At 45.1% G+C, this 12668-nt stretch overlaps 1 protein-coding gene across 4 annotated transcripts in view; it reads left to right on the top strand.

Annotated features, from left to right (window-relative positions):
* Window positions 1–9364: 9364 nt before the first annotated feature.
* SH3PXD2A (SH3 and PX domains 2A) overlaps window positions 9365–12668 on the top strand; it is a 272178-nt gene continuing 268874 nt past the window's right edge. For 3 of the 4 annotated variants that reach the window (XM_063132600.1, XM_063132601.1, XM_063132599.1), the window contains exon 1: window positions 9365–9571. In XM_063132600.1, the coding sequence (XP_062988670.1) occupies window positions 9500–9571 (72 nt within the window). In that variant the 5' untranslated portion in view covers window positions 9365–9499. The remainder of the gene's footprint in view (window positions 9572–12668) is intronic. The other variant, XM_063132602.1, reaches the window with a different exon arrangement.

The following is a 12668-nucleotide window of genomic DNA, read 5'->3' as shown; positions in this document are numbered from 1 at the left end:
CAACATGTCCCTTTACATTTTAGCAATGTAGGCAGGTTTTCTGTTATCTTCTCTTGAAATGTTCTTTAAACAATGGAAGTTCATGGAATGAGATGCATTGTCTCATGGCATCATTAATATAATATCCATAAAATAGATCTTATGTCTCCTAGCTAAGAAATTCTAATCTGTTGATCTGATTTATATGTCCTGTGCTTCTAAAGTATCTCGGGAAGTATGGCAAAACATTATATGCTAGTATGTATCTAGCCACAGTGTGGTGCTGTTGAAGCAAACTTGAACAACAGCTGGACTGGGCAACTAAGTTCCTTAAAGAAGTTTCTTTATGTACTGCTAAAGCTTTTAGCTGGATTTAAATGGAATATGTTTTATGTCATGGCCCAAAGAGAGAGAAGCAAATGCATACGGCTTAGAAGGCTGACCAAGCTATGCAGTATAGAAAAAAAGATTGGCTGGAGGTAGTAAATTTGCTGTTAGGTATAGCCAGACCAAAAGCAAATTAATATGGACTGAGAGATGGGAAGTCAAGGTTCATATCCATTACCAGTCAGTAGTAGTTCAGAATTTCTAGTTAAGCTGGACTAAAGCCAAATAGTGAAGTTTAGAAGCACAGCTAGGTTAAATTTGGAGGCAGATACAAGTGGGGCCCAGAGATCCAAGCAACAGATTGCAAAATCAGGGAGGCAAGCAAATGCAATATGTGGTCAGATAGTTCAGACCACTGAAGGTCAGAACTCAAAAGGCCATGAGCAGTACCTTTTTTCTGCATTTCCAACACTAGACTACTGCATCACTTGTGACACCAGGTCCTACGCCAGTAAGACCTTGTTATGGAAGACACATTCAAATAATGTTACTTTTTTCAGAAATGATTCCCCCACACACACCCCGCTCAAAATGTTTGAAAAGGCTTGAGGTTTTATTCCGTTAGCTGAAATCTTGATTCACTTTATCTTACTAAGCTCAGTGCTTTTTGAAACATTACCTTAATTATGCAGAGACCTTTATTTATTTATTTTATTTATTTATTACATTTCTATCCTGCCTTTTTTCCTCCAAGGAACCCAAAGTGGCATACATAATCCTCCTCCTCTCCATGTTATCATCACAACAACAATCCTGTGAGGTAGGTTAGGTTGAGAGTCTGTGACTGGCTCAAAGTCACCCAATGGGTTTTCATGGCCGTGTGGGGACTAGAACCTGGATCTCACGATTCCCAGTCCAACACCTTAGCCACTACACCACACTGGCTCTACACCACTACACCTTAGTCACTACACCACATTACTATGGGGCATGGTCTTGTACTCTGCCTGTTGTATAACTATAGGGTTAGTGCAGATGTATGTATATGGGCTGGGTGAGAGAAAAGTGGGGGGCTTGTGAACCGCCCAGAGAGCTTCAGCTATTGGGTGGTATAGAAATGTAATAAATAAATAAACACATTAATAATTCTTTTAAAATCTTATTTAACGGAGAGGGGGTTAGACCAAGTCTGTGTTCTTTGTACAGTGAGGAGTTTTGGTTTGTTTGTTTTTCTGTGGGGGTGGGGGAAAAGAACATTCAAACATACAACTACCTACCTGCAACCCAAAGTAATATTGTCCAGTAGGAGCTGTATCGTAATTCTGCGGAGTTTGTGCATCTCAAACCAATGATATTTCCCATGTTTCTGATTTTTTTCTAGTCTTTTTATATTTGGATTTTGACATAAGTAAAGATTTCTGAATATCTGGCAGGAGAGCTGGTTTTGCCCAAAACGGAGAGGTATTATTGAAACAGCAATGGAATAAGAAGAGCGGGGGAAACAGTTGTGACTTTTATAGAAAGCATCTCACCTCTAAGGAGAGAACACTCCAGCAAGGTTGTTCGTTGTGCTCTTGTCTCATATTGCACAGCAGGGCCTAAGCCCTAAATGTGTATATCTCCAGTATCAAGTTGACTGGACTGGTGTCTTCTTGCCCTAAGTGGGTCACAAGGTCATTTGTTGGCCAGAGTTTGAAGGTACACTTCACCATACTCAAGTTCCGTAAACACCTTTAATGAAAGAAAAAGTGTGCTGGGCCCATATGAAATAAGTAAGTTCAATTCCCACAAGGACATGGGAAAAAAACTGATTTTAAAAATAAATAGGTTGATAGGTGCTATTATCTTGAGCCTGCTCTATCGTGCTTGCCTTTGCTGACAGAGCACATTGATGCGTCCCCTTCACTTTCACTATATAATAAGGCTTCAAAATGTCTTAACAAAAATAGCCTCTGTGAAACTGGCTGGGCTGTCCTTGTTTATTTTCTCTTGGCAGTTTCCTGATCAAGTTCTCAATTTACAAGTCAAGAAGTTTGGGGACTGCCGGCACTGCAGAGACCACCTGAAACACAGCAAGAAGAGGGGGGCGGCTGCCAAATGAAGCCTCTGACAGGCAGACGCATAAAGACGCTTGTGATCCGAACAGAGCTAGGAGAAACCAACATATTCCCTCCTGTGGCCGCCTTCATTGACAATTGTGTTATTTTTCCTCCCCTTCAACGAACTAAGCATTTAATTGAGACATCCACACATTTAAAATAGAAACTTGGCTAACCTTCCTCTTAAGCCTTGACCATTGGATCTCTTTCCCCACCTTCACTCATCGAGAACCTCAACCGTTATGTTGTGGGAAGGGAGTAGGGGTGAGGAGCAGCCTATCACTCACATATAGCTCCCTTAAAAGCAAACAACATTTTTCTTGGTTTGTTCCCTGGATGTGAAATTAATATGGTAAGCGGCACAACCCACAAATTATAGCTCTGCGCACCATGAAGGTAATCCTCGGTCGGCCAACACTACAGAGCTAATTGTGTTGTGTGTGAATTTAATCTGTACCCGGCAACAGCATGGAGAGTGGGTAGGTCATTTAGGCTACAATCATGTGCTCACCTGGGAATAAACCCCACTGAACTCTGTGGGACTTATTTCTGAGCAGGCGTGCATAGGATTGCACTGTTAGGCTGCAATCCTGTGCACATGTCCATGAAAGGAAATGTTTCAACTCAGTGGGGTTTACTTCTGAATAGACACACTTTTTAATTTTATTTTTTAGGATATTTTTTCCGTTTTTATTGTGAATATCAACAAAACAACAGAAAATACATTATGAAAAAGAAAAGAAAAAATGCACATACTTGAATAGACTCACTTGCCTGACTGCCACAGACTTGTTTGTGTCTAGAGAAGGGGTGAGTTACTTCCAGCTTGTGGGACCTCCCCTTTCAGCTGTATCCCCCTCCTTTACTGCAATTAAGCTTTTAGAAGCCTCTATTGGTGCCAATGGAGAGATTCTTAAAGTCCACATGGAAGGGGGCAGGGTCATTGCTGTGGAGGGAAGGCCTAATGCTCCCCGCCATCACTCCTCCATGCAGCAATTCCATTGGTGCTAATGAGTGCCTTACTTAAAGCCTATATGCTGCTGGGGGAGGGGGGGCTTGGTAAGGAAGAGAGAAGAGATAGAAGGGACAGGGAGAGAAAGGACCCTCAGGACTAGATTCTGGGATAATGGTCTCTCCCTCTGGTTCTTCAGATTTGCAGACTCTCTTCCATATAAATTGATGCGGACAGTTTTCTCGTTCTATTCTAGAAAACTTCTCTCTTTATATTCTAGAAGGATGGCGCTTAGTCTGGAGAACTATTGAGAGAGGAAGAATGCTTTCCCCCTGTTCTAGACCTTGTTGTCTGCAGCTGTTGGAAGGTGCACTGACCATTTGAATGGTCCTCCAAATGCTCTCTCAATTTGAGCGTTTGTTCCGTTGAACTGAAGAGGAGAGTGTGTTTGTTTGTTTGTTTCATTTATATCCTATCTTTTCTCCAAGGAGCTCAAGGCAGAGATCATATGGGTCTCCCCACTCACAACCTTGTGAGGTAGGTTAGGCTGAGAAATAGCAACTGGACCAAGATCATTGAGTGAGCTTCTTGGCTGAATGGAGATTTGAACCTGGGTCTCCCCAATTACTGACACCATGGTACAGAGGTGGGGAATGTGTGGCCTTCCACATGTTGGACTACAATTCCCATCATCCCTCCCCATTGGCCATACTAGCTGGGGCTAATAGGAATTGTAGTCCAACGTGTTCTGTTCCCCACTGATGCTCTGGTCTAACTACTTTGCCACACTGATTCTCTAGTGCTAAACCTGCTTTCCTTTGGATCCATAGTTTGTGAGATTAAAATAATATATTTTGATCAAGGATTGGGACCAGGCAATGGCATTTTGGGGAAGAAGCAGTTCCCCATCCCAGTTTTGTAGGGCAATATGCTGTTTTTGTGGGAAAAGGAAAGCAGGCATTTGATTTGGGGACGGGGTGGTGAAACACAGCAGACTGTTCAACTTAGTAAAGTAAGTAAACTTTACTAAGTACTAGAAGCAGCTTTCTAGTACTTAGTAAAACAAGGCCCCAAGGGGAGTGGTCTGAAGATGAATACTCAATACTGTGGTTTCATATTATGACTGTCACATTGGTTATGTTGTGCTAACCAATAAAAAGGAAGCTCACCTGTGATTTAAAAAGAATCCTGAGATCACATGAACCGAATGTGTGAAGTGCTCTAAACATTCCAGGGTGAGATCTAGCAGCACCTGATTTCAGTACATGACATCTTCCTCAACCTTTACATATTCTTTCATTTCAGCAGTGGGTTGTGAATGCGTAATTATTGTTTGCACATTTTTTTGTAGTGCTTTTCACTTCCTAAGGAGATCCATCGATGCCATCTACAGGGTCTTGAAGCCTGTTTACACAAGGCTTCAATTCATGATGTACATCACATAATTTCTCCCACACGGAAATGATTCCATGGGTGATATCATTGCTGTTAGTATACCCTTGTTTGTATTTTGCCATAGTAATTTGGCTGTTGGCAGTGATATATGCTACATTTTCCTGCTGCATGGTGGGATCCCGTCCTGTTGCTAATTGCACGGCCATTTTCTGCAAGGCGTTTGTCCTCAACAGGGTACATTGCTGGCTTCCTGTAAGTAACATCTTGCTGTCATCCATTCAGTAAGGACCGCACCCAACATAACATTTACACACATGACATGGCTCCCTAAAGTCAGTCTTGAATCTCCATATATTCCAAAAGGGCTCATAACATGTAATCTATATGCCTGACAGCAAGATTTGAGAATTCAGCGGGGTTCTTGGGCATGTCTAATTAGCACTAACTGGAACGTTTTATTTACTTACCAAAGATATTCACATAGATATGCTAATGCAGAAGTACCGAGTGACCATACAAGGTAAATATAGAGTTGATACTGGATGGAGGTGCGGGTTGACAATGGTCCTTGCAGAACTCATGCTCGATTCACACAATTGCTAAGCTTACCCCAGAGAATCAAGCATCCTAAGGAATGCAGGGTTTCTCTAATAGCAGCTTACTTCCTGGGTAAAGAGCAGTTTCAGGATGGACCACAGGATGGGAGCATCAACCTCCCTCCCCCCATGCTCTTGTCACAATTAGCACAGACCCTATTTAAGAAGGAAAAAATAAGCAAGTGCAAACCCTGCCTTTAATGTATTATTATTATTATTATTATTATTATTATTATTATTATTATTGTTATTATTATTATTATTATTATTAGTAGTAGAGTATCCCACCTTTTGCCCAATACTGGGCCTCAAGGCGGCCTTACAAAATTTAAAACATACACATTTTAAAACCTAGGAAAAGAAATGTACAAAAATTAAATACAATATTAAAACATTAAAGGTTTAAAATACACGATAATTTAACATTTAAGAACAATTTAGTCCTTAATATAGATGGAGGACCAGATTATTCTCCAAAGGCCTGCCGGAACAAAGACGTTTTTGCCTGCTTCCGAAAGCCCTTCAAGGAGGGAGCCAGTCTAGCTACCCCGAGAAGAGAGTTCCAAAGTAGAGATGTGTTCCGCTTCTCCTCGAACTGGAGAAGCAGGAGCGGAGCGGGGGGGGGGGGCTTCACCTACCCTTAAGGCGGAGGCGAAGAGAGTCAGGGGGGCTGCGGATCGAGGCGAAGAGGATCGCCTCAATCCAGAGCTTCGCCTGAAGGTAAGTGGGGGGGGGAGGGTGACTAATCTGGTGCTGCCATCCATGCGGCGGCAGCACCAGGTAAGGGAGCAGGGAGGAGGGACGCTTACCTTCCTCCGTCGCCGGCTTCAATTGAGGCCCCGGTTGAAGCTGGAAGTGAAGGCCTAGGTCTCTTCCAGCTTCAACCGGGGCCTCAATTGAATCCCATGACGGAGGAAGGTAAGGGGGCGGGGTGGGTGGGTGGTTTCTCTTGCGCCGCCGCCACCGTCCAGATAGTGACGGCGGCGAAGCCGGATCTCGCTCCGCAGAGCGGAGCGGGAGACAGGCAGAGCAGCACGAAGAGGATTGGGCCACGAAGCGGATTGGGGGGTCCGTGCACACCCCTATTCCAAAGTACAGGAGCAGCCACCAAGGAGGCCCTCTCCCATGTTCCCACCAAGAGTGCCTGTGAAGATGGTGGGACTGAAAGAAGGGCTTCCCCAGAAGATCTCAAAGTATAGGCAGGCTCATAAAGGAGAATACGGTCTTTCAGATAACCTGAACCTGAGCCATATGTAATATGTAGTTTGGCCCACATATTCCTTTTCACATTTTCATGCATTTCTCCAAAAACCTAAGGGTGAATACAGGTGATACATGTGGGTATACTACTCTGTTCTCACATTAATTCTGTGAGTCACTAGTTTAACTTTTGATATGTAGTGTATTGTCCAAGGCTACCTGATGAGCTCCCAGGACGAAGAACCAGGGGATTTAGGACCCAAGTGTCCCAGTTTATACAATTCCATCCATTGCACTACACAGTTCAAAGTGCTGGTGCTTATCTTTCAAGCCCTACATGGTTTAGGATCCAGGTACCTGAAGGAACATTTCTGTAAATCTCCTGGGAAGGTCTGCTTATCTAAAATAAAAACAAAATGAAAATTATATAGCACTCTGGCATACACTGATGTCTTTGGTAATTTCCCCCTCTGGGAGATAGAATTTGGAAGAGTCAATTCCTTATTATGTTGTTATTTAACCCTGCCCGCTATGATATACAAGAGTGCATTCTTTCACTTTAGTAATTGTTTTGTAACGTAGGTGGCAGTTTTCCCCTTGATATCTCAACCCTTACTAACACCGTGCCCTAAGTGAAATCTTCCTGTATTGCAAATATAATCAACTATTGAATCAGTAACATTGAAGTCTCTGGGCAAATAAATACATTTGGTAGAGGCGGGCATGCAGAGCTCATTTTCCTCTTAAAAGGGAAATATGAAAATCCTAACACAACATCTAATTAAGAAGAAAGTTGGTGGTTACTAGAAACTGGTGGAAACTTCAGGGAGGAGGCACCTAAGAGATGCGCTTTCCATCCCTCTCTCTCCAAATATGGAGAAAAGCATGTAAATTACTTAGGCAATGCTGCAGCCTTCCATTGGATAGTGGTTCATGCTAAAGGACATATGGCTATTTGACTGGAATGCTTTATAGTACTGCATATGGTTACTGGGATGTACTGGAGTTCCTCCAACAGTGTTCCCATGTTATTAGGCAACCTCTGCTAGAATACACAATGGATACATTTTCAGATTCCGATTGTTGGCCACCCAATGGTGCTGTCCAGGACTTTGGGGGCAGACATTCAGGGCCCCTCAGCAGAATGAGCAGGAGGGCCCCCAAATGCACCAGGGCTGGATTACCACATTTGAAGTTACTTAGTGAAGTAATAGACATTACCACCTGAACCAGGGCATTGGGAGTGGTTAGAATGTTGGATTGGGACTTGTGAGATCTGGGTTCAAGTCGCCACTTGGCCATGAAGCTCATGGGGTGACTTTGGTCAGGCATTGACTCACAGCACAATCTACCCCACAGGGTTATTGTGTGGATAAAATGAAGAGGAGGATCGCCATGCAAGTTCCTTGCAAGAGGGGGAAAGTTGGGATATAAATGTAATCATCATCTAAAGCAGACTTCCCCAACCTGGTGCCCCCCAAATGTGTTGGACTGTGTGCACGCGCTTAAGATTACTATAGCTAGAGCCTTAAGATTACCTAACTCAGCTTTTCCCAAAGTGGTGCCGAAAAGATGTTTTGGACTACGACTCCCATCATTTCCAGCCAGCACGAGTGTAAATTAACATGCAAACTTGGGCAAAAGATGTTGTGGGGGAGGGGCAAGTAGTGAGAAAGGACAAGGACTGGGCCTTCGCCTCATCTGCAAACGCTACTAAAATCCAATGGGGCGTTTTCGAGGTAGGGCGGAAAGTCCTGGGCGCAGTAGGCTAACGCGCCATGCTGCTTCTGCAGCCACCCCGGAAGGACGGCTCTTCTCAGGCCTGAGAGCTCCCTTTTATCCCAGGTTGTCGGGCCGTTTCCAGGTGTGTGTGTGTGGGGAAAATCTCTCCCTTTCTTCCCTGGCTGTCCCTGGGGGACTTTGCCAAGAACAGCCAGTCACGCCAGGGGAGGCGGAGCCGGCTGGGCAGGCACGCTTCCTCCACGGCCCGGCCCCGCTCGCGGCGTGTGGAGAGGTGTTCGCCCACTCCCCTTTCGGGTCTCCTGTCCGGGGAAGACTGAGCCCCCTCCCCTTGCACACGCCAGACAGAGCCAGCCCTCCTGCACACACACACACCCGCCCCGTCGTTGTCGTCGTCCTCCTCCTCCAGCCCGTCGCCTTGTTCGGCGCGGAGCGAAGCTTACGGCACCAGGAGGCGAAAGGAGAAGTTGGGCAAGGGAGCCGCGCACATCTCTCTCTCTGCCCGAACCAGCCCGCTGCCTGCCGCCTCCTCCCTTCCCCCTTCCTTCCCCGGGGGCGCCTGCAGGAGCAGCGGCAGCAGTAACTGCAGCTGCGCCAAGGGAGCGCAGCCAAGGCAGGAGCAAGGAGCTGGGGCCGAAGATAACGTTAGAGCAGCAAGGCGCTCCAGTGTAGGAAGGGAAGGCGACGAGGAGGGTAAGGAGGCAGGCAGGCAGGCAGGCAGGCAGAAATACGCGCGCGCGGGACCGTACACGAGAGATCCGTAAGGGGCTGCAGAACTTGATCCACTCCAAAACGGCTGAATCCACACGACTGCGGGCTGGACCAGAAGAATCCCCTTCCACCAGGATGAAAAGATCTAGGCTGTCTTGAAAGTGACTGAAGACTTTTCTAACCTTCTTCCAAGGGGCAAAAGAAGGAGTGCGCTCTTCAATATTTTTAGAGTTACCCCATCTGATTTATTTAAAAATATATATAAGTATATATTTGAAAACACCAAAAATTTGGGAACTTTTGCTTGTCTTCTTGTGCAGGCAACGGCGTGGGGGTGGAGGGAGGAAAAGGGGGGGGGGAACTTCCTAGGAAAATCAACTTCCTAGGAAATCCTCCTCCTTGAGTGCTAAGGGACCATCCTGAAAGAATAAGCACACTCATCATAATACAAGGATACATCTGGACTCTGTTTGCATTTCCTGGTTTTCCTGGGGCCGAAGATGCTGTCCTACAGCGTGCTGGATGCTAATGTGGTGGACGTGGAAAAAAGACGAAGCCCTTCCAAGCATTATGTGAGTACAGAGAGATGAATAATAATGCTGGCGGATCATTAATGCCCAATTGTGCAAAATGCTGCATCTCCTGGCAGTGTTGTCAGTGTCATCCCTGAAGCTTCTTATCAGCTTGGCTGTGGGATGGATGATTGCAAAGGGCCAGGAACCAAGGATTTGAGCAGTGAGGCAGGTGGGATAGGGTTTCCCCCACTCCCTTAAACCTTATGGAGCACCTTTTTGGTGAGGCAAGAAGATCAGCACAGGGCAAGCAGTTTCACATAGTGTAATCATCTCTCTGAGATGCAGTTCTGTATGAGAGAGGCTGTGAGCTGGACACCAGAAACTCACTCAGAACAAGCTGTAGGCAAAGGCATTTTCCCAGGTGGGCTCAAGACAAGAGCACACACCATGGTAACACATCCCCTTGTGGTTTAAGTTAAAATCAACAGTGATAGGGAACATGTGGCCCTCCAGGTGTTATGGGACAGCAACCCCCTTAAGTCCTAGTCAGCATGGGCAATGGTGAGGAATGATGGGTGTTGCAGTCCAACAATACCTGGAGGGCCACATGTTCCTATCCTTGCTGTATTTAACAGTCCTGCTCCAAAATGAAGTCCTTCTGCCACAACAGCACATTTTCTGCTCTGTGTTGGTTGGGAATGGGGTTCAGTGCAGGAGACGGGAGTAGAGTAAATGATGTTGAGGTACTCTGCAGCCTGGAGTCTGTGATGGTAGGACCAGTTTATTCATGCACAAGAATGTTGCTCTCTGGTCACATTGGCTGGCCATTATTTTACCCTTCCCATACAGGATGAGGCACATCTGGGCTTGAGCCACCTGGGCTTGTTTGACCCAGTTATTATTTTGCCCTCAGTGCACATTTGGCAAAGATGCAAACAGGTTTGTTCTGCTCTCTGATTATGATACATTCAGATCAGTGTATTCTTCTTCTGGAATTCAGGGTACGTTCTCCTGAACTCTCGATTGAACCTTACCAATCAACACTGAAAACAGCATGTCCTACTGAAGCTTATTAAAATATGTGTTTAAGGGCCCAGATACTTTCCTAGGTGGGTGTCCTGGCCTCTGTCACTCTTTACTGGCAAATTGTCATTGCTTGACTTTCTCGTTGGAGATCCAGAGCAGTGACTGTACATGAACCCTTGATTCTTCTCTTTCACTAAGGCAGCTTGTGCAGTGTGCAGTGATTGCCGTGCTCCTGTTGGGTGCAGGCCAGGGCACAAACATAGACTGTGCAGGAACAAAGCTCACTGCAAAATCCCAAAGAGGAATGAAAGTGTAGTGGTTGGTATGACATGGGAGAGACTGAGACCAACTCTGTTAGTCCCAATATAAGAAAGTACAAGAGAGTAAGCCTATATACAGCAGTAGCTATGGAACATGGGTGGAAGGATGCTGTTGCATTGTGTCCTGCTTGTGGGTACCTGGTTGACAGCTGATTGGCCACTCTGTGAACAGAGTGCTGGACTAAATGGACCCTTGGTCTGATCCAACATGGCTCTTTTTATGTTCTTAAGTCCAGGTGATGCACAAAGACTGCCTTATTTTCCAGTGATCCTGAGAGGGGTCGCAAATTTGGTATCCTGTCTCAAAGCTAGTTGCTACTGAATACACAATGGATATACTTCTGGAATTCTCATAATGTTTTCATGATACTTTGAACTCAGAGATGAGTGAGGATGAAAAGTTTAGCTGGAACTCTACATAGCATTTTAGTAGTACTCCATACCTACAGGTTCCCGTCTGCTTTCACCATCACTACTAGATACAAGTAACTTTGCCTGATTCCCAAGTCAGGAATTGGACACCAAGAAATAGCTCCCCACTTCCAGTCATTCCTTGACAGGTAGCAGGGAATTTGTTTAATATCACAGTTTTCAACATATCTTGTCAAGTCAACATCACAGTTTTGAATTGAACTGAACTAGTCAAGAAGGCAAGGAGTAATCACAGCTTTTGAGAAAGACATAAAGGTGGAGGTTCTTACATCAATCCTTACCAATTCTCTACCCAACGTTTAATGAACACATGAGAATGAATAAATGAGCACTAGTTGTTGTCATCTTTCTCCCCATTTCTGTGAAGGACCCTGCAGAGGTCATCTGCAAGAGTACTTTGCTTCTTGCAAATTTAACCTTGAAAGATTGCCCCTGCCCACAAGTTTGGCTTGCCAAGTTAACAAGACCAACTTGTGATTTTGTTTCTTTCAAATCTTGGTTTCACATGTTTCCACCAATAGTGGAGGAACATCAAGTTGTTGGTGTCTGCATATGCTCTTAAGGATAGGGATGTTGGAGAAGAGTGACAGAGAGGCCCGGGCACCTGTGGATTCTGCAGCCACTGAGTCGTGCAGATGCTGCAGACTTTCAGACTTTTTTGTTTGTTTGTTTGTTTTACTTTGGGGGGATTTGCGCAAATTTTGACTTGGTTTAATGCTTAAAGAAATACGATTCCATTAATGAGTGAACCACGGAATGAAAGACACCTTTCAATCTGCAAAACACAGATAGAAGAGATTTAACAAAATCTGTACATCCCTATTCAAGGGTGCCAGTCAGGGCTGGCTCTGTCATGAAGCAGTTCAAGCAATCTGTTTCAGGCGGCACTTTTGGGGCAGGGTGTGGAGGTAGGAAGTGAAGGCAGAAATTGTTATCGGAAATGTGAAGCAAGGTTCTTTGAAATACCGGTCCTAGTAGGGGGAGAGTTTAATTGCATGCTATTTCAGGCATAGGGAAGCACCATCTGGATTTTGCTTCAAGCAGCAAAATGTCTTGGGCCAGTACTGGTACTGGTCATGATTGTGCTTTCTTGGCCATAAAGCTGCAGGTGTCTGGAAGTAGTACTGAAAAAACAACACAAGAAGGACCCTTCCGGATTTGACTGGGAATTCACCCACCATACTGTTTCACTCAAGCTGGATCTGAAGGCAAAGATGGTCCCCAAACATTTCTCTCTAGCAACTGGTATTCAGTAAGGCTGCCACTGCATATGGAGGTTCTGTTCAGCAGTCATGGCTGACAGCCATGGAGAGACCTACCTCCATTAATATTTCAAATCCCCTTTTAAGGGCATTCAAGCCAGTGGCCAACAGTTG

Source organism: Elgaria multicarinata, chromosome 8, assembly GCF_023053635.1.
Source record: "Elgaria multicarinata webbii isolate HBS135686 ecotype San Diego chromosome 8, rElgMul1.1.pri, whole genome shotgun sequence".
Classification (NCBI taxonomy): domain Eukaryota; kingdom Metazoa; phylum Chordata; class Lepidosauria; order Squamata; family Anguidae; genus Elgaria; species Elgaria multicarinata.
This window is presented reverse-complemented; position numbering and strand designations above follow the sequence as displayed.